Genomic DNA, 27394 nt, shown 5'->3' with positions numbered 1-27394 from the left:
CTAGTTGTGGTTGGTGTTTGTGTGCTGGGGGAAGCTAAACAGAGAAGTCTGTCAGATCAGCTCTGAAACCATGTGAAGAGCGACTGACACGGAACACTTGACCCAAAGCCGCTCTCAAGCTGAACTGTCACACACTCTTATGACACAGCTCGAGGCATGCCATCATGGGTGTTAGACAACACAGTAAACACATTCACTTGGCCATGCATTTTTGTAAAGCACAAAAAAGACTTCATCGACAGAAAATTTATTAAATAGCCTTACAAAAAAAGTTGATGTTTGTCACTTATACAATGCCCTTTGGCCCCCATTTCTGCCCCACCCTTTCCACAAAACATTATACACACTGTTGTTGACAACTTCACTTGTTTTGGTCACCATAAGCAAGAGTATATCAGCTTCATCTCAGCGGTATACACTACAGGCCAAAAGTTTGGAAGCAAGATCAAATTTGTACAAAAAAAGATCATAGTTTCATTGGTATACTTTGCAACAAAATAAACGTGATTATTATTTAAAGAGTCACTTATCAGAATACATTTTTACTATAATGATCAAGTATTTGGGTTTTTCTTGCTTAGACTTTGCTTTCTTCAAAGTAACCTCCTTTGGCTTTAACAATAGCATGGCATATACGAGGCATTCATTCCACAAGTTTTTTAAGGTATGTGCCAGGAACTGCATTCCAAGCTTTCCTAAGTTCATCAATGAAGCTTAACTGCTGTTTCGTGGGACGCACTTTCCTGACTGATCGATCCAATTCGTCCCACACAAGCTCAATTTGGAGAGAGGTCTGGAGACTGAGGGGGGTAAACCATCTTTCGAAGAACACCTTAATCTTCTTTTTTTGTCTAGGTAACCCTGACAGAGCTTGGAAGAATTCTTAAGAGTCATTATTTTGCTGCAAAACAAACTTTCAACCCAAAAGTCTCAGTCCAGATGGAACTGCACAATGCTAGAGGATGGAGTGGTACTGTTCCTTCTTCACTACACCCTTTACCTCAAACAAATCTCCTACTCTATCAACTTCAAAACATCCCCATACCATGGCACTACCACCTCCATGCTTTATTGTGGGTGTTACGCATGGTGTTTTAAGACTTTCACCAGTTTGTCTGCGGACATAGACTCTGTGATTTGAACCAAATAGTTCAAACTTGCTTTCATCAGTCCAGAGAACTTGTAACTTGTTTTTTGTATGCATTTGCCCACTCATATCTCTTTTTCTTGTTCTGTGGACGAAAGCAGTCTTTTTTTTTTTTTTTTTTTTGCAGATACACAACCTTTCAGACCAGCCTTTCTCAAACATCTTTCACAGTTGTCAGAGACGTGGGTTTGTCATGTTGATACCTTATTTGTCAGTGCTGTTTTTAGCCATTCTCGCTTACTGGTGACAATGATATGTTTATCCTCTGGTTTTGTAGTTTCTTGCCAGACCTTTTTCTATCATCATAACTTCCATTTTCTTCTAGTCTCTTCAGGGTGTAGTGAACTCTTGTGTTGGACACTAAGAGGCGTTTTGCAATTTCTCTTTCAGTGTATCCTTCTTTCCTCAATGTACAAATCTGTACTTGTTTTTTTACTCAGCTGTTTCTTTCTAGCCATTTCTGTGGTAGTTTGTCAGAGATATCAACACAGTTGAGATTTATTGGGATGTTTGTACGCAAACTCTCAATAGCCAAAGAGCTAAAGTGAATAATGCAAACTGATTTGTTTTTTTACTTTTGCACCGAAGTTGTGACTCAACTCAAATCTTCTCAACCCTAAAACTAAGCCCTTCTTTTCTTTTGTTAACATTTATTCAGCAATGGCCTGGTAACATCAATGTATACCTAAAGGTAAATTGAGGAAAATGGTGCATATCAATGAAAGCAAAGTCTGATCATGCAGTAAATACGTCCCAAAATCCATAAAACTCACACTGGTTTTTAAGAAAGGCATTGTGAACAGAAACTTGAAGTTGCTTCCAAACTTTTGGCCTTTAGTGTATGTATATTTACACAGTACTGTGTTTACACACAACATAAACTAACCTGGGAGTCATGGTACAACATTTGCTTTTGGGGTCCAAGTTGTGCTACTTTGGCACACATGACTGTCTTGCATTACACCGCCATGATGCACTCATGTCATATTTTAAGTCACTTTTCCGTGAAACATTGACTTTGACATTCACATTTTCCATTACTGTAAACAAAAGAGTTTGAAGATGTCCTTCAAAACTCGTGAGGACAGTTTACAAATGGCATTAAAATACATTAGAAATGTAAGAGACTTTGACTCTTGGGAGTCCTACATGATGACTCGAGCCTGACCCTCATGTTCAGACTGACTTCATGCATCATTTTTGATACTGAACAACCAAGTGGTATTCTCTGAGTTATACAAGACTAACGTTTTGAAAGGACTGAAAACTATAATCTTTAAGCCACTGATTTAAAGATCATAGATCTGATGTTGCACAGACTCTTATTGGATTCTATCACGTCTGAAACTAAACCAATAAGGTTTTATGAATTGGTGTCAGAAGGGTGTTTTTGACTAGAGCTGAGTGACAGAGAGCAGTCCCCCAAGGACATGCTGAAGGTGTGTGTTGTCTCATGAAACCACACGATGCTGAAGTTACAGTGTGAAGCATCCACGTTCTACACTACATCTCCCACGTCGCCCACATTGCAGCTACATGTCCACAAACACCATGAAGCACCAGCCGAGGCCCCCCACCAGAAACATGGTGATCTGCATGCTGTAGATGATCAGGTCATTAAGCACGCCAAAGTCCAGGCGCCGGTGGCCTAGCAGAAGCAGGATGACGGACAACTTGTACTGCAGCCGCAGGAGCACGCGCACGCTGATGTACTGCAGGAAGAAAAGAGCCGAGAGCGCCACCCAGAGCAGAGAGGTCAGCAGGCTGCAGCCAAAGTACAGGAGGAAGCGGAGGAAGCTGTACATGCAGCGCGAGCGCAGGTAGAGGTCAAAGTTATTGTACTTGGTGCGCACTAGCTTGGAGGCGTGCGTCGACCCGCAGGCCGAGTGCATGCAGGTGGTGTGGGGGCCATGGAAGCTGCGCACCCTACGTGGGATGGGGATCACAGGCATGGGTGGGCTACCGGAGCCCAGCACAGCGCGCAGGAGTCCCGGTTACAGGTGGAGTTCTCTGTGAGAGCAGCTTCCGGGGAGGCAGTCAACTTCATTTGGTTGTGGAGCTATGAGCGGCTCTTACAGGAGCCCAGTGGGATGAGATGTGGCAGCTGGTGGTGTCTATCTGCAGTGAATTCCAGTCAAGAGAGGTTTTTCCTTCAAATGCAACAAGGTTCTGTGAAGAAATTACACTGTTAATGTATTTTTTTTTTTTAACATTGCTCAAATGTACATGCACACATTGCTGCAAACCTAACACAAGAAATGCAGGCCTGTGCAGACTTCATTTTCTTCAGTTGAAAAGAACACATACATTTCAAGTGATGGGTTTAAACCTGTCTGAGCATGAAGCTGCTGATTATATTTGAATGACTTCATCACAGCTAACACACAGTTTCCTGTCTAAAAAGGACCTTTAGTCCACATTCGGGTCTAGAAACAAGTGATCGTGCAAAGCCAGTGGTAATCTTACATCAACACTACGACGCCTTCCTCCTCAACAGAAAAGACGACTGGTGTTTGATTCTCAGACGACTGGTGCATTGTATCACATTATAAACAGTCGGCTGTAACATAAACACACAGGATTTGTTTTCTTTTCTCGCTCTCTCTCTCTCTTTCTCTCCCCCCAGGATGACTTGTTTTTATGCCAGCGGAGATGAGACAGCGGCGGCGACGAGCCGGTGGTTGTACGTCCTGTCGCAAAATATACGAGTCACCCTCCTGTGACGACAGCCGCCGCGTTAAAGGGGAAGTGCTACTTCAAGAGAAGATGCTCGCCTCGGAAGAAATGCATCGAGTGCATACTTTTTTTTTTTTTTTTTTTTTTTTTTTAACTTAACGATTAATCGTCTATGGTAACCACAGAGTCAGCAAACAGTGCGGGGTAGTTATTAGTTGCACTGCAGCCAATGTCTGTGTGTGTGTGTGTGTGTGTGTGTGTAGCTATGATTCAGTACATTGGAAAAACAAACTGAGTGATTTCAGCCACCATCTGACAAACTGCACAGATCGATGACACATCCACTTACAAAATTACATGATTAAGTCCTTCCCACGTCCTGAGGATATTCCTTATGATTTGAGTTTCGAAGACAAAAAAGGCTAAAAAATATTTAAAGGGAGAATATTTAAAACCAAACCCCTTTTCATAAATTTCAGATACACGGAAATGTTCATCACATTATTAGGATTTTAAAGCTCCTCACTAGATTGTTTTAAATGTTACATTTTATACTGTACGTTTGAAAAAAATAATTATTAGAAAACCTCAGCTGATGGGCTTCAGTAGGACTAAACAGCCCTCCAACTGTCAATACATTTTGATTCAAATATTACTTAATCCTGATTGGTCCATTGAACCCACCCCACCAGAGTCTCGCTCATTAAAAATCACAGAGAGAAGGTCAGTTAACACAAAACATAGAGGAAATCATTTGTGTGAAATAACCAAAACTGTCTGAAAAGTGTTCTGTAAAACTTCAGCACTCAAAATAAAAAATGAAAAAGTTCTGGGCTTCTTTAATCAGTATTTCTGACATGACCTGTCTACCTGCTACACGCGTGTTAGGGGGTTTATTGCCACAAACATATGCCATACTTGTGCCTGCCAAAGTAATTTGGAGTCCTCAAACTTGTGACCTGTCTCTGCAGCAGCTTTGTAAGAAGACATTACAAAGGCCACATGCACATTTGTATTCAAGTGTCTGTAAACCTCACAAGGTTGCACAGTGTGTCCACATGCACGTCCTCAGAAGCACATGGGCCACATAAACGTGTTCTAGCTTCTTGCTCTGTATATCAAGTAACCTTCGCTGGCCAGATTTATGGTTTGGCTGAATGATTACATCTCAGCTATCTGTCAGCAAGCCAGATGGCAGCAGGTGACCGTGAATCATAATAAATATAGGGTTTTTTTTGTTTTTGCTTTTTTTTAAAGAGTTTATTACAGTTGTTAATAGTGTGCCAGATCACTTCTGTGGGAATTTAAAGGTGTATTATGTTAAATTAGAAAAACAAACCTTATAATATTTAATCAAACATACATAAAGCTGTCACTGATGCTGAATATATTTAGCCATGTGCTTTGCTTTCACGTTGTGATTGAGTTTAGTGATAAAATCCATAACATAATATGTTGAGTGAAAGCCAAAATCTGAAGTCATCTCTGGCCATACAAATTAAAACGGCTGTATTTATGTATTGCTCACGAGAGAACGTTCACTGTCACTGAATGTCTTTAAAGTTGTAGTGGTTCAGTCCACAACTTATCTAAACATCTTTCAATACCTTCAAACATTTCCCAGTACAACAGATGCCTTTATATAGAATCCCTGTTCACAAATATTCCAGTTGTCGTCATCTCATCTATTTTAATTTAAAACAAAATGTCAGAGGTCTCAGAGAACATCGAAACTATGATAAAAATCATTTGTTGGCTGTAGGCGACTGACCTCAGCCTTTGCTGATAGTATTATAAGTACTTTCTGCTCAACCGAATGGCTTCTTTCTTTGAAGTATTTTTCAAGGTCATGTCAGCACATGTGTCAAATTCATCAGAAGAGCTGCTTTTAGCCATCTCTTTCATCATTTATTTGCTCATGCAATCATTTCTTCAGTATAAGCCCGATCTTTGGTTTATCGGTGTCAAGCTGTGACAAACAACCTTTAAGCAAGTCTTGCTTCAGAAAAAGAGAAGTGGTCTCTTTCAGTATTAACAGACTGACGTTAGGATATTTGCCATAGAAATCCTATTTAATCAGCATTAAATAGGATTGTAGCTGATAACTGCCCCAAGGCCTCGCCCATGGGTTACTCAAGCACAAGCTGAAAATATATGTCTTTGTTATTCCATCCAAGCTTAGGTATGGACTACCAATACCTTACCACTATTCTATAATGCATCAAACAATACTTCACCTGATGGAACACAAATCATTTCTACTTGTACCTGTAAACTTCTGTCTGGGAGGAGGAGGATTTTTTAGATCATAGTCTCAAACACAAACCATAAAAAAGTGGGTGCTGAAAACTTTGAAGCTCACACAAATATCTTGAAGTCACAAACTATTGAACCTATGATTTCAAACTCACAAAATACTTCCCTGTACTGTAAATCACTGACTTATCACACCTATTTTGTCAGTAACTTGGTTCAGACTCTTCCACTCAGCTGGAGGAGTTTCTCTATCTTCACTGTGAATTGGATTTTTTTTTTTTTTTTTTTTTTGGATCTTTGGAACCAGAGGCTGCTTCGCGGGTTTCTTGTACATCTCGTCCCAGCCGAGTTGATTCCGTTAAAGCGAGAAACTTTCCTGTCTATCTTCCTCTGTATCTCCCTTGAGATGTGTACTTATAATGGGTTGCACTATTTTCTGGTTAGAAGATTAATGGCGGTCATTTAGGTGAGGGGGGAAAAAATGCCTTGAAGGTTGTCCTTGCTTGTCAGGAAGTGAAGAACCAAATTCCTTTCTCGGGTATAAATAATACTGGCACAGTGGGAAAGGACACATGGAGATCAAGGATAAAAGACAAGGTGTCAAAACGAGTTCATGTCAGCCAGTCAGTTTATGTCAGCCAAGTGAGAGAGACCTGATTACTGGATTTCTTTTATTAGTTATTTTAAAAAGTATAGTTAAACTTACAGATAAAATAGAAACCTGAAAAAAAATTCTTAAATATAAGTTACTATTAATTTGGTTACACTTTAATTTTGTCTAAGCATCTCTATATGACACTCTATACTCTACATTACTCCATAAAATCACACTTCTTCGACCTGTTATCCAACGCAGATCAGCTGTTTCTTTTTAATTAGTCTTAATCACATGAGTTGACCTATTTCCAAGGCTCACTGATCAAGCAGGACAAAGCAATGTTTGAATTTAGTTGCAATGCCAAGTCCCAAATTAGTGTTTCATAATGGGGGGATCTGATCTAATCTGCTCACAGGTCACAGGCCTACAATAGGGGAAGTATTTCAGATTTTTCTTTATAAATGAGTGGAGTGAAGTACATTTTCAGATAGGGATTTTTTTTTTGTTTGTTTGTGTTGTCTGAAATATTTAATTGCATTTTCAGCTATTCATGAGAAACAGATGGATGAGAGTTTCCTTATTGGATGAGAAGTGCAGAAGAGAGACAGCATTTTTGACTTTCCACCACTGGAGGGTGCTGTTTGTTCAGGTTTCACTGCGTCTACCACTGCTCTCCAATCCACTGAGGAACAGCACATTCAAGGACATGGCACCAGTCTCTCTCTCTCTCCCTCTTACATAGGCTTCTTTGAACAAAATCCAGCTCCTGCATTATTGCACTCTGTGATAAATGGACATATACAGCACCATTACAGCCGCCAATGGCACTAAATGGTGCCAAGTTTAGATGTTGCCTTTCCCCTACATCTGGTTAATAACTGCAGCTGAGCTGAGGAAGCTCCTCTGTCTCGTACCATTACCAAGAAAAACGACGTCAGTAAAGCGGACGGTAGTGATTTAGGCATCCAAGTGCCCTTGTAAAGGATGTATACCGGTTCTAATCATGCATTATGGCAATATTATTGACTCATATTTTTCTCCTACAAAACACGAGGACCTTTAGAGTACAGCCTTATCTCCCCGAAGGTGGAGGATGCCCAGGAAAAGTATTAGCTGTGAGTATATTCTGTGTAGATTTCAAGTTTCTCTCCAAGTTTGAAAGTAACTGAAGAATGGTGCTTTTAAAAACGTCATTGCCAAGGCCGTTTCTTCATTCACTGACAAACTGCAGAGGGACAAATCTACTCTGTACTTGCAGACTTGTGGAGTGGCAATAGCAATCCACAGCCAAAGCTCCACTTCCTGCCCCCCACCCTCCAAAAAACCCTTTGCCAATACATTGCCATCATGACCCAAAGAGTGTCTAGAGTAAGCAAGATTAAAGGGGCAACATGTCAAAATCCTCTTTGACTCCTCCAAATACACTTGGGCTAAATCAATTAATTCATTAACTAAGTAGAGGTCACAGCCAATAGTTGAGCTAAGACAAATTAAATCAATTATTCGGGGCTAATAAGATGAGGGGGACTTTAATTAGTGAAAGTTTAATGAAAGCCATGTTTGCGCCGTGCTGCCTTACAAAGCCACTCGATGGATCTCCTATAGAACGATCCATTAGGCCTGTCAGGAAAAACTTTGGTCACATATATGAAAATATATTTATACCCACTTGTATGTTATTATATATTAGTTTCATTTTGGTAAAAGGAGCTTCTGCCCGCTTTTCTTTTGTTCCTAATGAATGTAGTGCATGGGTTTGCCACTTGGTCCCTCAGTCTGAGCTTGTTTTTCTGTTAAGGAATCAAATTATTCATGAAAAACTTTTTTTTTTTTCAAAAAGTTAAATAAATAAAATTAAAAGATGAGGAAAGGGCCTAACACTGATCCACTTCCAAGACAGTTAGGTGTGCAGAGGATGCCAAGCCTCGGAGAGCAAATTAAGTACCCAATTAAACTAATTAAAATAAAGCATGATGCAGGCAGTCGGGTCAGACCATGGCTTCCAAGTTTCTTTGCTATATAAAGTTGAATTATGAAGGAAATAGACCCAAGCCTGTTCAAACACTTTCAATCCTCTTCAGCGTTTTTTTTTCATCATCTCTTGTGCATGTGTTTCAGTTAAGATCACACGCCTGTGTGTGTGTGTGTGTGTGTGTGTGTGTTTCATAATCCTGTCAAGCCATCTGTTGTCATTAAAACCTGCTTCTGTTGCAGCATAGTTCCCAAGTATTCATCTGGCCACATGTTACTTTAAAACTGCAGAAGCTCAAAGTTTTGCAGGTTGTTTTGCGCTGCCTTTATGAGTGGTAGTAATAGTTTCTGTAATACTTTGAGAGCTGTAAACCTTAGGGAATATGATCATGTTTGTCCATTTTTTAATTTCAATAATGCAAAATGACTTTTTTGAAAGTGCAAATTAGTGAATAAAACACACAACAGTTCACTGGCGTCACCGATGCAGATCCTTTCTTTGTCTGCCTTTGGCCTGTCTTTCCTGTCTCCGGCCCATGCGGCTGGATTGGGCCTGGCTAGTGTTAATCCTTGGCATAAGGGGGCTAGGCTGGATTATTGACTGATGTGCAAACATCTGTATGGGCAGATGACAGGGTTGTGAAGCTCGGACCTAGGAATGGAGGAAGAAGAAGGGGGATGGGGGTGTTTGGGGGTGAACAGTGACCTGGGGAGTGCATTGAGGAGCCAGCTGCTGTCAGACTTACAGCATGGTTGGAGAAGAGAGCGACATTTCACTGGTTTCCTAAATCAAATAATTGCTTTGGCACACAAAAAGCATGATTTAATGCAGACCCACACACCACAAAGTCTCTGAGGTTTTAAAGCCTCTAAATTACTGGTATTCAGTTACAAAATAGTTTTGCTGATGATATTTAAAATATTTTCTGACTTAACTTTGCTGCCAGTTTGCCAGCACACACAGCTGTTTAAAATTCCAGATATGTTCCTCCTTCTTCTTTTCCTCATCATGAGTCTCCAATGAGACCAAGGCCTTGTTTTGCATATTTTGCATATAGACCTATTTCTATCTAGTAGTGATGCATAGATCCATTAATATGCAGGGATGATTTAGAGGGCAGGGGAGACTGGGGGATTAGGCCTGTTTCAGTCCTCGGTGGTGGTGGTGGTGGTGGGGGTTTGAAGAAGGAGGAGGTTTACATCAACAAGCCCTGATTTACGTTGGTGAACAGATGGCAGAGAAATTGCTCTGTTTGGAAAAGATGTGCAATTTATTTCAGTTGATATTGTGGAGGGAGGAAGAGAGAGAAAGAGACAGAATTGATCTTTGCAAAGAAAGGAGGTCGGTAGAATGAACTTAACTCACTGCACAATAAGAGACAGATAAAAATGGAAGCTTTTCTGAATTATTGTGAAAGACAAGAGTGTGATTTGTTTAGAGTAAACTCTCTGGGCAAACCTGCAGCTGTGTCAGTACCTTCTAGCACTGCAGACGTTTCACTGTGAAGCTGGGACAGAAAGAGCTGACTTACTCACCAAAGTTAGAGACCAACTGCTACATCCTTCACATTTATAGCCTTATTTGTTTTGCCAGCAGAGCAATTTCAAATATACAGCGTCAAACCTCCATGTGATGAAGATACATGTTTCCTGATTTTGCTGTGACAGTCCAGTCCTATTGGTAAATGCTTGGTGCTGTGCCCATGTACTGGTTGTGATCAAGTTTGGTTTGACTTGATAGACAGTCGATAACTACTACAAGAAGTCCATGCCTGTCCACCACGTGATGTCTGGACCGACACTTCTGATGTATACCCTCCTGTCAATTAAGGATCCATACTCTACCATTACATCAAATAAGTGGAAACATGATACAGTTACCACATACTGGATCAGATCAATACAGCCCCCATTTCCACTTCCCATCTACGTGCACACACACACACACACACACACTCTAAGAATTTTACTATATCATTGATTTATGCAGATCCAGCAGAAACATATTGACATAGTTTAGTTGGAATATGGTGATTCTGCATTTTTATGATTAATATTCACAAGTGCTCCCAAAATGTGTTTTGTACATTTTACATAAGACTGTGGGAATTGTCAGAAAGCCTGATTCCAAACAAGGTTTAGGCCAGTTTTTTCTGTTACTGCATCATAAAGTGAACTGAGCTAAGGACTGTTGATTTTAACAAGCATGCAGGGAGAGAAAGGTCAATGCTAACATGAGTCCTTCAGCAAAGGGCGTGCCAATACAGGCAGTTAAAATTGAGATGGGTTAGAAACCCAGGGTGTGAGATAGGACTGGATGTCAGTTTGTGTTTGTTTGTGTGTGTGTGTGTGTGTGTGTGTAGGTGGAGACACAAATAAGCAGCGCAAGTGAAAGGACACTAGTGAGGTAAAGCTCGAACCACTAGCCGCCATTAGCCTGATTGGCCTGAGAGGTCAGCAAGGGTCAATTGATGGGTCAATCACATTGTCGATTTGATGACCCAACCACATTGAGTTTGCAAATAGCGGGCTGGACGCTGGACACGCTCCCTCTCCCTCCTTTCGTTTGAGTTATTGTGCACGCCAAGGCTACGTTACATTAACACAGAAAAATCTATCCGTTCACTTATGCTGATTTACGTTCGGACTGTGCTGCCCCGTCAACCCTCTTGACCAGCTCAAGAGAACATTTTTAATGCAAGAAGATTTATGCTGCAAATTACTTCACAGTGGTAAAATATGAGTGCATGAGATCTGACGACTGAATGGTGTGTTTGTGTTGGATTTTTCAAACCAGGCAGACTCAGACAAATGCAAATAAAAATAACAAAGATTTTATTTGTGTGATCTTTTTCAAATCTCTCCCTTAAAACAGTTTTCCACTTTTTTTTAAGCAACATATATCACTATTGTCACTAAACTCTTTTCAGTCTTGTATCAATTACAGGCATCAATTTAAAGAAAAGCAAGACCTACATGTGAGTTGAACCAAAACGTGGCCTAGATAGAAAACACAAGATAAACGCATCGGTTTTCGAAGCCTGTCTCCTAATCTGTAGCAAAGTGCCAGGAGATCTGCGTATCTTTATCGGTGCCCCATTAATGATACAGCAAGTACAAAAGTACCCCAGCTCGGATACCACTCTTCATTCAACCTGCCAAATCCAGATCCGCCTGAACCACTAGAAAGAAATACCTCCACATGCCACTCTGAGCGGCGTGATGTCAGGGGTTAAAAGGTTAAGGGTCAGGAAAAACACGTGACCTAACCTCATTGCATCATTGCCACAAACTGAAGGGGGGGGTGTTGTTTACCTAAATTCCTTTTGTTTTTGTCCACCATTGTCCATAAGTTCTGTTTGATAACACAAATGACTGAAAATACATCTTGAGTTGTCTTTGTGTTACATGACCATTTCACTGTCTGTGTAGCTCTTTCTGGTCTCTAAGTCTCAGGGGAATATATATCTGGCTTTAAACTGCTACAGAAGCCACTCTACTGGTTTTAATAGCTAGTCGCTAACATTATCTGTGTAGTGTTTGCCGCTGAATGGTTACTGTACAATGAGTTTATCAGAGGGGGGAAACTGGGGGAAACTGTGGACATAGTGTTAATTGATTATAGCTGCTTTAACATCACACAGGCATTAACATTTATAATTAAGTGTGTTAAGCTATTGAATTATCCTAGAATAAACATAATAGACCCTATAAAAAGATTGTTACGAAACAATAGAACCTAGAGAAGCAGCAATTATCCCAGGTGTTAACGTCAGGACTTCAGCTCTCTGTTCCTTTATTGTTTTTCATCATTCACTTTTCACAGGATTTCCATTATTTCTTCTCCTTCATCACTCATCAAACACCTGACTCGCTCTGGTTGACTCCTTGTCATCTCTATCTCTCCACCTGGCAGTGAAGGTTTACTCTCTGCTCAGCTATGCACACCTTTCTCCCACATTTCCTCTCTCTATATTTTGCTCCAGATGTCAGTGGAGGTCTTTAAGTATCTGAGTGATTGATCTTGTGCCTCATATTTCTTCGCTAGCTGACAGGAGATTACCAGTGTCAGTTAGTGTTTATGGGATTCCCGAAACCTGTTTAACAACCTGCCTCTTATTGGAAAACAGATACAGTATTTATTAGCATTTTTCTCCTTTGCATATTTTCATTGTTGCTATTTCATATCCAAATATTTCACATAAAGAGGAATTCTGGTATCAAGCTGTGAAGGAAAGACGAGCACTTACACAACAGACATAAAATATATCATTGCAAATGGAACAAAAAAAATCAGGTTAGGGATATCAGTCTTCCAGGCTGCCTTTTTTACAATAGCTGTGTTCAGCAGCGCTGCAGATCAGGTGTCCAGCTTCACACACGGTGACCCCGGGTTTGCAGGTTTGCGGTTACCTCAAACTCCTCCAATATTAAACACAGACGTAAACTGCGACTGGTCTCCCTTTACAAAGGGACACACGCAGAGACACAGATGCATGTGTGTACGTACGTACACAAGCACTTGTGTTTACAAGTGCACAAATGTTTTTGTTTGGTTGTGTTGTGTGCACGGGTGTGTATATGTGTGAACTGACGACAGTGGATAGGCTCACGATGAAATATTAAAAATATAAGGGACGAACGTAGTCCGTGAAGTGTAAAAGGTCACGTCACTGGGAGAAAGAGGAGGAGAAAGGTAACATCAAACTTTGTGGTTATCCCACCCCCCAACACTGAAATGGTCTTGGCAACCTGTCCATCCCTGTGGACTGTCAGCTGTTTCCTGCTCCTGTAGACCACCCTGCTGGTAGCTTTGGCTTTTAGCACATGCACTCTAGCTTGATATTCATATGTCTGTTCTCTCATTTAGTAAATGTGCAGTATGTTTTGTTAATTTCTTGCTAACTTTGTGCATTTTGTTTTCTTCTGAAATTCTTCCATTAATGTGGTTTTGCAGACTTTGAAAGCAGTTATTGTTTCACAGACTGAAATATTCTACACTTGCCCCTTAACTTAATTAAAAAAAATAAACAGCTATTATTTTATTTTACATGTAACAGCTGCTCTGTCTATCTATATGATAAAAAGTTGGAACCACACGTTTTCTTTTTTGTTCCAAAGCCATATTTCCATCCAAAAAACATGATAATTAGTTCCTCCTCAATTGCTAGCATGTAACAACATTTTCATGCTACAAGCGCGGACTTGCTGCAGAGCTTGTGGTGGCTTATCCTGCCCAGGTGGGGTTTTGTCCCAGTCGGCTCACAACAAAGAGCGTTTAGCCTCTCCTGAATAATCCAATGAGAGCATCCGGCAGATGGGGACCTGGGGTTCGAAACCTGAGAGCGACATCTGACACATACACACAGAGGGGAAATGGGGACTGGATGACTTCAGGTGGTTGGTGGTGGTGGCTTCTGGACATGTCACCTAACCCACGGCTCTTTTTTGCTCCCCTCCCTCTGCTCCCTTGTTGATGCCTAAATGGGGCAGAGTGGGTGGTGGTTGGAATAAATGCACTCTGTCACCTGGCCTTGAAGGGTCCAGTTTCCACCAGTGAGTCTCTGGTCGGCTTTGGATGCTTTTTTTATGGTGTGGCTTGATATTTTCCCTCTGTTGTCCGTATGTATTTCAGAAGAGACTGTGCCCTCCTAAATATTACCTCACATGAAATAAACAAAATATATTTTTACAAATAGCTAGCTAAGAAAACTAATAAAATACATGATAAATGATTGCACACAGGTATTTGAGAAATGCACCTTTTTCACACATTTTCCACCAAAGTACGTCATGTTGTGGGTTCAGCCGTCACAGAGGTTCATGTCCCAGCTGTCAAGCAATCACAATTACTGTATATTTGCTGGCAACCTCTACAACTCGCCCTGAACGCGCCGCTCAGTAACTTATCGCCCCGTCCCTAACCTTTCTGGGCAGAGGGAGCATCCATCATCTTAAAGTGCGATCTATTCCGGTCCACCTTCAGTCAGGGGATAAGAAAGGCCTGAGCCAGCGTACGTGTGTGTGTATGTGTGTCGGCACAACTTATGGGCTGTCAGCACAAAGTGCAGAGCCTTGCCGGAAACTGACAACCATTGAATGACTGACAGTGACATTGCACCATTATGTTCTCTATATGTGTGTGTGTGTGTGTGTGTGTGTGTGTGTGTGTGTGTGGTGTGTGCTTGTTGTGTATAATCGTGCATTAAACCTCCCTTCAGTTGTATATATTTCTCTCTTTGCCCTAAATGATCTTTCTCTTTTTTCATGCCACTCTTCATGCAGCAAGGAGATGCACAGAATCACCACTTATCATTATGATGGCTTCATCACTGTCACCTGGAAATGTGACTGTGGCAAATTAGACAAGCCTTCTTTGCTCATTGCTATAGTAATGGCATTCATCCATTCCCAAGACTCCCTTTTTTTTCATTTTAATGTACCTCTATACATTTTCATATTGTACGCCCAAAAACATATTAATTTTCATCTTGGTGACACCAAGACCCATAAACAAGTTAAAATTCTGCTGTCATTTTGCTGCTTTAACAGTGCACCTCTGTCTCTTCACTTCTCAGTGTTCCTCTTATTCTCTAATTTTCTCCTACATGACTCCTCCTCCTTCATTTCTTCCTTTTTTTAACTCAGTTTTTCCTCACTTTCAAATATTCTCGCCTCTCTTTCTACTCCCCCTCTGTACCATGTGATCCCTTGCTCCATCTCCCCCCCACCCGCCGACCCTCCTCTTTCCCATCAGCACCCAAGGGCTGATGAATGCGTGGCCTCCTATTGATCGCGATGGGTGATGGATGATGGCTGGGAGATGAGTGATGGGGTGCAGGCAAAGGTGCCAATAAGGGGGCAGCCAGAGGGTGGGGTCTCCCCTACTGGCGCTAATGGGAGAAGACTAGGGGAGACGGCCGCTGTGGCAACCACTCAGCCCCGCCTTCTCACCCCCCATCGACCATGCGAGGTGCCGCGTCTCCACCCTGCTTTGCATTTTCTTCCCACACGCAGCACCTATGGGTCACACTTTTATGTCTCGCTTGAGACATGCATTGCATTGCGTTGAGTGCATGCATGTTTGTAATTGCATGAGGTTGCAGAAAGTGTTCATGTGTTCTTGCATGTATGAGTGTGGGAGGAAAACGGAGGGTAAGGGTGTTTAAGTGTGCATGTGTGTGGGTGGCTGCAGGTGGGTGGGTGGTTGGGGGTGGGGGGTTGGAGTGCCCAAGTGGTGGTTAGTGGGAAAAGATGATGGATGATGGGGCAGGAGGGGAAAACTGCTTCGCAGCTCCAAATTGATATCCCAGCAAATGTTTTTGTCTGCTGTGAAAAATGGTGCCGCAACTCTCATCTCCACTGCCCCCCTCCTCCCCTTCTCCCTCCCCCTCTTTGGTCTCTCTTCGGGCTTCTCTCTCTGCAGTGAATCATGCCCTGCAATCCATTTTCAACACCCAAAGCTTTACTTCCCGCTCCCCGGTATTCTGACAGCTCCTGATCACGGCAGCGTTCTCCTGGCTTTCTGCTCGCATTGTATACCTGGCTCTCATTTCCTTGTTGCCATAGAAACCTGCCCTGGATTATTGTTCCTCGCCCCTCATCCTTTATCTCTTTCTTTGCCTTGCCCCTCCTGGAACAGCATTTAGAGAAAACTACTTATCAGACTGGACTATCAGTTGTAGGCTATTACTGTAGCTATTTGGGGGTGGAGTGGAAAAAAAAAGTAAAAGTCCTCCAGGGAGAGGTCGGCTGATTCTCTAATTGAAGGGGATGATGTGGAAGTTTGGTAATAGAGCCACACAGATTAGAAAGGCCACGCTGGACCAATTTTTGAAATGTACACTTTTAAATGTAAAGTGAATAAAATAGATTGTTATGAAAAAACAAAACATTAGACACTAAAAGGTGCTATATTTAAGTTTTCTGCTATTGCTACGTGGCAAAGTTAGCATTAACAGCTGATTAGAAATTTAATGTTGCGAGTTCAGCATCAAACTTCATTCCTTTACTCCCCAAGAGCTGTCTCTAGTGGTGGAAAGTGACACCAATGTTAACTCTTGTTTTGCCTCTATTTCATCTATTGCTTCTTCTCCTAAAGTTAGCATGCTAACCAGCTTACCCTAACATGTCCTGTATCGTAATACCACTTAATGATGAGTGAGTCACTGTAGCGTTCAGTTATCTTGTAAATGCAACAATGGCTGAAGCTCTTGGAATGTAAACAGGTGTTAATGCTAATGTTAGCCATGTAACAGTAGCAAAAACGTACATATCGCAGCTTTAACCAGTTACCTCATTAACATTTATTGCAAAAAACAAATATATATATAGATTAGCTTAACAACAAAGTCACATCACAGTCTCTGATCATTTAGACAATTGCCACATTCAAATCAGCATAGTCTTCATCTTTTCTGTACAGCATGAAAATCAATTACCAGACTCAAAAAACTGCCAGGTTGTGTAATCCATAAGTCTGTGTTAGCTCTACAATGTGATACGTCTGTTATTTCAGGTGTGCTTATATTTCACTATTATTCTTCATTATTATTTCCAAATAAAATGGTTAAGATATTCTGATAAACTGTGGGCTTATTTACAGCCTGTTTGTTCATCTGACCACTTTGTCTTTGCCCTATGAGACTTCATTGTAACAATGTCAAAATGTTTCTAGATCTTAGCGATCGCTTTGGTGAGTAGGTGATGATAACTAAAGGGACCAATGGCAAAATCTACAAAATAAGACCTAACAAAGAAAGTAGGTTTGAAACATTCACAGACTCTTATGGCATGTTTGGAAGTGGTCTGCACTTTACAGTTCTAGGGAAAATCAAGCATTTCAGGATGAGAAATGAGAGAGTAATGTTGGGAGAAAGGGATGAGGGAGTTGAGAGATAACAGGGGGATAACAGGAGAGATAGGGATGAGCTCACTTCTTTTGCAGTGCTTAAGGAGAGAACCATCTGCAGGAGAGATTGTGCCTCAGATTAGGAGTGAGGCGAGGCTCCAGTGGAGAGGATTACGGCTGCGAAACAGAGGCAACACTAATAGAGGACAATCCAGCTGCCTGGAACGAGCTCTGCCACCCACCCAGGAAGACACATCAGTAAAAGAAGGGGAAAAAAGAAATACAGACACAAAGATACACACAAAAACCCCACACTAAAAAACACATACTTGCATTAAAGGTGGATTTTGTTAGTATTCTTGAGTTCAGCAGCAATGGGGCAATGGGCCAAGAGCAATATTTGGAAGACGAGTGATAAATATTTATCTATGCAGACATCATAAATCAGGCTCATTATTTCTTACCCTGACTGCTCTGTACCTGGAGCACCTTGTTAATTGGGCTTTTATTTTGTTGACAGTGTTGTGGTGTTGTCATCACAGACCATAACACTGACTAGATCATCAATAAATTAGTGAAAACGGTGCCAAAATGTCAGCAAATGTCTTGAAACTATGACAGGCTCTTATACGAAAATATATATGTATGTCCTTTGTTATCAAAGAATTGAAATTTAGCATAAGTAGAGGCTTACTTATACTTGCATACTTTAAATCTGAAGTTACAGTCTGCCTATGTTTGGCTCCAGGATATGTCGTAACTATAATCCTAGTTCACTAACTGGGCTGCCCAGTGAAGGGGCCAAGAAGCCTACTCCCATAAGACCAATCTCTCTGACAGCTGGACCTCTGCCTTTCTCTGGGCTTCAGACAGATGTTGGATGATTGTTAAGCTCCCAGGGTTCTTAGGGAAGGAGAAGTGAGAGTTGGCCATGGTTTAACAGTGGTTATAAAATAGCTCTGTGTCAATCAGACATGTGAAGGATGACAAAGGGTGTGTAGATACTGAAGATGTTTTATCATGTGTATATTGGCGGCCTATTGAAAGATTATATGAGGAACTTGGTTTTTAAAGTATGTTTCGATATTCCCATTAGTTCCCATGAGTTAATGACTGTAGCTTCCAGTGACTTAAGTTTGACATTTGTGGTTTTGAGTGAAATGTCTTGTAAACTATTAGACATTTGGCATGACATTTGGGACAGTCATTCATGTCCCTGTCAGAATGAAATGCAATAATTCAGATGACCCCTTGCTTTTCATCTAGCGCCATCATTAGACCAAAATTTCATTTTTACCAATTGGAACAAAAATAAGTTTGGTTTAATGCTAATTTGCAAATGTTATCATTAATATAGTGAACATGGTAAATGCACATGGTAAATGAACATATTAACACTGTCATCATGAGCATGTTAGCATGCTGATATTAGCATTAAGTTAAAAGCACCGGTGTACCTAAGTACAGTCTCACAGAGCTGCAAGCATGGCTGCTAGTCTTGTTCTTGCAGGTGCTGACTTCAGGTAATTTTACCAGTTCTTTTTGAAACATCAAACAAACAAAGAAACAAACATCACCAGATCCAACTTGACACCAGTCAGCTGTTTTCTAACCACAGAATGACCTACTGTGTAAGACATTCAGTCAATATAAATGTGCTAAAACTCCTATCAGGATCGTTTTCCTGCCTCTGTTAACTTTAGTACGCTCCTCAGATTTACAGCTGGAGGTCAGATCTCTTGTTATTCTCAGACTGCGCAGATTTATAGACTTTGGGTGAGTCTCTCTGGTCAGCCACTACTGAAATAATGAACACATCTCTGAGAACAGACACACACCAACAATAAACTGTGCTTTTTGATATCATACATTATAATGAAAATAAATTCACATGCACAATCAAACATATGTGAATACAGTAAATAAATGTTTTCACTGATTACACACACACACACACACACACACACAGGTGAAAGTGGTTTATCAAACTGTTCATTAGCTTATGTGTATAAATGCAATATTAGTTAAATATATTGTCTTTTTACAACTAGTTATGCAACGGGATGTTTTGAATTTTAGGATTGAATAAATTTAGTCCTAAAACACAGCATCATATTGCATACTCTGTATAGAATCACACATATTTTTGCAGGGCCTGGAAAGTCTAAACTATGCAGACAGAATAATATGGAAATCTGAAGTGACAGTAAAGCTTGGGCTGCCCACAACCTCCAACTCAGAACAAAACATAAAGGCAGGTTCACCACTGGCTAATGTTAGCAAACCAGCTAAGGACTCGTGATATAGACATCAGAAAACTTCAGAGTAACTGGGAGTTGCTTTTCTCTTCTTTTGGAAGAAGCTAGCTGCCACTTTGCTATCTGTTTCCAGATTGACAGGTGTTTTCAGTGTTTTTTAGGTCATGGTTTAGCATGGTAGAGGTAACTATTTGGGACTAGAGATGAGCTTGGGTTCAGTTTAAAGTAAACAAAAACGCAAAGCAATGGGGAGACAGACTTCAACACAACACAAACCACTCTACCCACGGAATTAACACTGATATCAAACCGCCATGTACCTGTCACAAAATCCAAAGTAATGGAGCGTGACTGGGTTTAGTAACAGTAATATAATGACACAAGTAGTGTAATTCCATACTAACATGTTACTGCTTGACACTGGCTGTGATTCCACAATACATGTTTGTTGAATAAACTGTGTGGCCCTCTTACTTCATATGGATTTTAGTTCACTTCTGCATTTACCAATCGTTCTTTCAAATCACAGCCAGGACAATACTGTCTGAATGCTACATACTTTAGTACGCTAAAAGATGCTAAAACCTGAACCCACCCAGTTCACCCCATAATGTCCAGTTGTCACTCTATAATAGCCATGATATAGTTTGATTGGTGGATTAAACACTTATCCCTCCCCTAAGTCCGCCTTATTGATTTTCCCTGTCCCCCTTTCCCCCAACCGTTCTCAACACCACCCCACCCCACCCCCAGGCTCTTAAAGGTGAGGTGGATGCATGGCCTGATAAATGGCAGAGGATTGATTCGTATTTAATTAACAATTTGCCAGAGAGACTCTCTCCCTCCCCACTCGACTCCCCATCCCACCCTCTTCTTTTCTCCATAAGACCTCAGACTGCCTGCGAGACATGCAATGAGGAAAGGAGAGGTGATGCATAGGTAATTTACAGTCTGATCGATAAGTCCTGGCCTAACATCTACACTGCCTGGGTATGAGGGCTGGGAGGACTGTCAGGGTCCACAAATGGTTAAGAAGGTGAACGCAGAGGAAGAGTGACAGAGAGAGAAGGATTGAGAGAAGCAGACAGAGACAGAAATGAGGACAGAGGGAGCTGTATGGAAATCATATTCTCAAAGATTAATGAAAATGACAAGGAGAGAAAAGGATGGAGAAGCTCATGCAGTTTTCAGTGGAGACGAGTACATGCAGCTGAAAACGTGTCTGGTGTACAAGAGAGAGGAAGGACATGAATACCAAAAGAAAAGCGCTAATTAGGATAAACAAAATCATTAATACGTCAGCGAGAGAGGGGCAGAGTTAAGATTAATTTAGCACTAATTCCACAGAGAGCCTGTCAGTATTTGTACAGCAACTCAATTTATCTTCTAACACCTGACATAAAACATTTAAATGACAAAAATTACGTAATCCAAATACTGGAAGGCAAAGTAACTAATCAATTGAGGCATTACAGTCAATTTGAAGAGAGAGCTCTGTAGAGCCAGCTGTCTTTATTTATTTATTTATTTCCATACCAAGAGTTTCTTATACAGAAGAATTCTGTAATTGTTTAAGTCATTTTTCAGGCAAAAAAGCCAAAGATTGTCTTTGTTCAGTCTCTCACTTGACAGTAAATTGAATCTATCTTTAGGTTTGAAAACTGGTAATATTAAGATTCCACTTTGAGCTTAAGGTAAATATGATTTTTCACTGTATAGTCTAACAATGTTCTAATCAAGAAAATAACTTATGATTAATGAGTAATTCAAAGATTATTGGTTGCTGTCTTATTTTAGTTATATAACATCTTATACATGAGGGTGCTGTTATTCTGTGACACATCCATCAGGGGGCGATGCTGAGTCCACATACTCCTCCAACAGCCCACACACACACATAAAGCACAGAGAGGAAAACACCTGTTCAAAGCAACTTGAAAAATCCATCTAAGCATCATCTGTCTGTGCAGCAAGATGAAGTGATGATGCTCAGTTGTTTTCTAACAAGAAGAAAGCTCCACGTAGACACACTGCCTGGCCAAAAAAAAAAAAGAAAGAAAGAAAAGAAAAAAAAAGCTTCTGCAATGCCACAAGATTTATTTCCATCCAGTGTTGCATTAATTTTTTTTTACCAAGATCTTGTATTGATGATGGGAGAGATGGACCACTGTGCAAAGTCTTCTCCAGTACATCCTAAAGATTCTCAATGGGGTTAAAGTCTGGACTCTGTGGTGGCCAATCCATGTGTGAAAATGATGTCTCATGCTCCCTGAACCGCTCTTTCACAATGTGAGCCCGATGAATCCTGGCGTTGTCATCTTGGAATATGCCCGTGCCATCAAAGAAGAAAAAATTGAATAATCTGGTCACAGTATATTCAGGCAGTCAGCTGACCTCATTCTTTGGGCACATAATGTTGCTGAACCTAGACCTGACCAACTGCAGCAACCCCAGATCATAGCACTGCCCCCACAGGCTTGTACAGTAGGCACTAGGCATGATGGGTGCATCACTTCATCTGCCTCTCTTCTTACCCTGATGCACCCACCACTCTGGAAAAGGGTAAATCTGCACTCATCAGACCACATGACCTTCCATTGCTCCAGAGTCCAATCTTTGCGCTCCCTAGCAAATTGAAGCCTTTTTTTCTGATTAGCCTCACTGATTAGTGGTTTTCTTAAGGCTACACAGCTGTTCAGTCCCAATCCCTTGAGTTCCTTTTACATTGTGCATGTGGAAATGCTCTTACTGTCACTATTAAACATAGCCCTGAGTTCTACTGTTGTTTTTCTATGATTTGATTTCACCAAAGGTTTAAGTGATCTCTGATCACAATCAGGATTTTTTTCTGACCACATTTCTTCCTCGAAGACGATGATTGCCCACTATCCTTCCAGTGTTTAATAATGCAGTGGACAGTTCTTAACCCAATTTTAGTAGTTTCTGCAATCTCCTTAGATATTTTCTCTGCTTGATGCAGGCCAATGATTTGACCCTTCTCAAACAAACATTTTTTTCCACGACCACACGATGTGTCTTTCGACATGGTTGTTTAAGAAATGAGAAGCTGCTCATTGCATCAGTTGGGGTTAAATAACTTGTTGCCAGCTGAAAGATAATCACCCATGCAGTAATTATCCAATAGGAGGCTCTTATCTGTTTGCTTTGTTAAATCCAGGTGGTGACTTTTTTTTTGGCCAGGCAGTGTATACAAGTGTTTACATGACTACAGAGAGGGAACCTGTACCAAGGTGAAAACAAAGACAATTAGTCATTGCTGCTGCCCCCACTCCCTGCTTGGGATCACTGGATCTGGACACTGGACACCCCCACCCCCCCAACACACACACACACATACATACACATAGACAAAATGGGCCGCTGAGTGGGCACAGTGTGGGATGAGACCGCAGCATTTACAACCCTCCCCATAAAAGTGTTTTATCACATATCTTGTAATGCAACACATTAAGGGGTTGCTGTTGTTATTTCCAGCAAGGTCATTTTTACCTCCTTCCCCTCAGTCTACGCCACTGTCTCTCTCTCCTCCTCTCTCCCTCTCTCTCTCTCTCAGCTCCTCTCCTCTCTGCTGTTCTTAGCACGCCGTGACACCAAGGCATGATAGCGTTATTATGCTCATAAAGGTGTGAGCATGGGGAAAATATACACATGTAGGAATAGCTGAGGTCTCCGTCGTGACAAGGTTATCAGTAGAGCTGGAGGATCTGCCCCACATTCACAGGCAACAGTTTATCTGCATGTTTGTGTCTGCGCACTGTCTGCGTATATGTTTTTTTCCTTCCCCCTCCAGTGCAGCTGATATGCACATTTCTTTGTCGACGGGGAGCTTATGTGAGATGTGTGTACACTAAGTTTCTCTAAGTCACAGCATGTAATCATGTGTGTTTGTGCGACTGTCTTCTGTATCATTGTTGAACTGCTTTCGAGCTTATCTTGGGATTATGATTCTGTGTCAGACCTACTTTTACCTTTTATCAGTATTTTTTAGCCCTTCTTTTATTCAGCTTTTTTCATTCAGTCATCATCTTAATGAACACATATACGTATTTTTTTTAATAATTTTTATTATTATTCCTCCCTTCATATTTAAGTCCTAAGGCTTTTCTGGTAATCCTATCAGTTCAGCCTTACCCCCTAACCCCACAAAACTCTCCTGCAGCTCCAGCAGTAATAAAAGAAAAGCATAATCCAGTGTTTAGAAATATGAGATTTGCTTGTTGGAATCCGGCGAGCCATGTTGGATTAAGGATGGCCTAGCCTGGCCCAGAGGCAGTGGCTCTGTGCCCCCTCCCTCCACCCTCACCAACCCACCCACCCACCCTGTCCTTGTGATCATGGCTCTGGATGAATGAAGAGAGGAGGAGGAAAGTGTGAGAAGCACAAGTTCGATTCCAGCTGGTGAAGCCGTGCACTCATCATCAAAATTAAAATGTTTCTTTATCTTTAACAGTGCTTAAATGTTGGCAGAAATATGTGCTTAAATAAACAAAATAACAGTTATAATAAGTAATAATAATACATTTTTTTTTGCAAATAATTTGCAATATAAATGTGTTTTTGTACCTTGCGTCAACAACAAAAAAAGGGAAAATTACCCTGTGCACAGGTTGCACTGATTTTTTTTTCCTGTACAAGTGTGTGCAGGCCTATATGGGTGATCAAGAGAGAAAGTGTGTATGTGTGTGTGTTTTCAGGTTATTTATGGCTGCCAGGATTTGAGATGATAGAACAGGAAATTGGGCCGCTTTTTCATTTTTTTCCCCCCTTCCTATTTTACTGCACCCCAGTCATTTCTTTAATACCCTCTAAAATGTAAATCCGTATGCACACATGCATCCTGGACAATGTCCCCGATGTGAATTTTATGTAAAACGTACCCATAACTCTAGTCGACGATGTAACATATGACTCTATGTAATTTCATTATGTAAAAGGGTTTTGTGTTTGTTGGAGAGCGGGAGGTAGCCCGCGTGTGTGTGTGTCTTTCTGCTCTGTGTGTGGATGGGCATGGGCACGTGTATGTAGTTTTGTGTGTGTGTGTGTGTGTGTGTAGGGAGGGAGTTAAGAAGATAGAAGAAGTGATTATTAGTAAAGCCTTATGTTTGTGTCATGCCTGTGCGTACTGTGTAGGGTCGAGGGTGAATGTGTGTCAGCATCAAGATCTCAGAAATGCAAAATGGTCCAGAGGCATTAAATAAAGAAGAGAGCCTTTCATTGACATTAGAATAATCCAAGCAGTTTTTTTGTTTGCAGATTTTACCGGTAGGCAATCTACATATGGGTCTGAATTGAAAAGGCCCGATCACAATAATTTCTAATATTCTAAGTAATGATCTCAACTTCGATAAACCTCATGAGAAACATAAATGCAGATTAAAAATGTGCTTTATTTTGTTGCTGTGAGTATATTTTATTATGGGATCTAAAATCAGCATTTCAATTTACTGGGAGTCCCATACAATCATGCATATTGTAAAATTCCATTACCATCTTATGTTTTGAATAACAGCATTTTTTTTTATGATTTGTTTAACGTGATTAGATTCATTTTCATGAAGATTTCATAGACTTTATATTATGTGATGTGTATAGATATGTACATGTACTGTCTGTCATAGCAAAACAAAGATGCAACATGAATTACATGGTACTAAAATAAGATCTAAAAATGAAATCAGTGAGGACGTCATATTTATGTTTCTGAAACACTGACTTTAAATGTATTCAATCCATTCAATCATGTTCATTCACTATTTTTAAAATCAAGAAATTGCCTAAATATAAATTTCATTCTTATTACTATTATTATTATTTTCTTATATTATTCATCTTGATCAGTTCCTGACTTCATGACATTTTCCCATAAATAACTGGCATGCTCATGATCACCACAACTGTAACATACCATACATGTGGAAACATATTTGTTTGTGTAGCAATTTTCCTCAGTATTTCAGTGTATGTTTATCACTACATCTGTCCTTGTGGGTGCATGTTCTTATCTCTTTCTGCAACTCTGCTTATGCCAGAAATTCTCTATATATGTGTCCTTGTGTGGATTTCATCCAATTAGTGTAATTAGAGGTTGAGGTGGGGGCGCAGGGTGTTCTGTCTTTTCCTGCATTATTTTTTACCCATTAACCTTTTTCTTTTCTCCACAACCTAAATCTTTCCATTACACATGTGTGTGTGTGTTCGTGTGTTTATGTGTGTGTGTGTGTGTGTGTGAAGCAGCACACCGAGCTGTTTCAGGACTGTAAGAAAAGTGGTTGGGGGTCAAAAAAAAGGCCATGTAATGAAACCTCCTGCAGCTGTAAATATAGTCATGTCACTCTCCTTCTTTATTCTCTGTACTCACAAATAAACATACACACTGCACACACACATGTAAAATCAGGACTCATACACAGATACACACCTTTTCTCTTATTAAGGAACTGCCCAATCTATAATGTGGAAATCATGCTCTGCTGATATTGATTGAGGAAGGAAGGGGCGGCGTGCTGTTTGGTAACGATGGCAGCAAGACCACGAGTGTATTTGTACATATGTATTTGTGTGGTGTGTGTTTTTTTATGTGTGTGTGTGCGTGTGTAAGCTGTACCAACACTCCAGTCTATTGGATTGAGATTCATTCGCTGTTTAAGGGTCAGGGTTCGGGCCTCGTGTGCGCTGCATGCCTCACTGATCAATACCGCTGCCACACACCCTGCCTGACCCCGGCATTTTGTCACCATAAACCCCCCCCACCCGAGCTCCCTTTTCTCCTGTTTGCAACCCCCCCTGGCCCCCTTCTCCTCCTCATCCTCCTTTTTTCTTTTTTTGCTTCTTAAGTCATTTAAAGAAGTGATGGAGTCAGGGGGGAGCACTTTGGAAGATCTAAATACATTTAATGTAACCGGGGATGGCCGTTTGATGGCTAATGCTCCGAGCTTCAACTGATGGTCTTGTCTCAGGAGAGATATGCTGAAGGGGAGGGTTTGAGTTGCTCGACTGGCTGTGACTCGGTGTGTGTGGAGGAGGAAGTTCAAAAGGGGTTTTGATGTCGAAATCAGTGGGACAAACACACTCTATAAGATTTTACATTCCCCAGTTGTTGATGTTTTTACAGCTTAAAAATGTGTGGGCCTCTTTTTTCTTTATCTTTTAAAACCTCTAAATCCACACATACATCCGTAGACATGAACAGGGAGGCACACAAATGTACACACACACGTGAAAATAAAAACACGCCACACATTTGCCCCTTAGTGTCCTTCACACATCCTTCAGCTTGCTCCTCATTCCATACAAAATGCAAACGCGGCGCCCCATCACCTCCCATCACTTCTACTCTACATACCTCCCTCCCTCCATCCTTCCCTCTACCTCTCTATCCCCTATCCCCGGGCTGACTGTGGCAGCCGTCACGCCACGCAGACATGTCTGCCTGTCCGCTTTGATATAGTGGCATAAGGTTCGCCTGATCACCAAGGTCAGGGACGAACAATCTATTCAATCCACTCATTATTATTAGGGGTATAAATAAATTTGGATGGGAGGCTGCACCTTGAACTCTGAACCTTTAGCTCTCGGGCTGAAATTTATCTTTTTGCCATTTTTTCCCCCTGTTGCTT

General features: G+C 41.0%; 1 protein-coding gene across 1 annotated transcript; it reads right to left on the bottom strand.

The window, feature by feature from the left end:
• Positions 1-231: 231 nt before the first annotated feature.
• Positions 232-3860, bottom strand: tmem250 (transmembrane protein 250). The gene is made up of 2 exons (XM_018662536.2): positions 3614-3860; positions 232-3316 (listed from the first exon to the last, which is right to left on the bottom strand). The coding sequence occupies exon 2, from the start codon at positions 3097-3099 to the stop codon at positions 2680-2682; it is 420 nt and encodes a 139-aa protein (XP_018518052.1). The 5' UTR covers positions 3100-3316; positions 3614-3860; the 3' UTR covers positions 232-2679.
• Positions 3861-27394: the final 23534 nt, after the last annotated feature.

Source organism: Lates calcarifer, linkage group LG9 (genome assembly GCF_001640805.2).
Source record: "Lates calcarifer isolate ASB-BC8 linkage group LG9, TLL_Latcal_v3, whole genome shotgun sequence".
Taxonomy (NCBI): Eukaryota; Metazoa; Chordata; class Actinopteri; family Centropomidae; genus Lates; species Lates calcarifer.
This window is presented reverse-complemented; position numbering and strand designations above follow the sequence as displayed.

Excerpts from the sequence above, each read along its gene's own strand:
- tmem250 (XM_018662536.2), bottom strand. The coding sequence starts at position 3,099 with ATGCCTGTGATCCCCATCCCACGTAGGGTGCGCAGCTTCCATGGCCCC.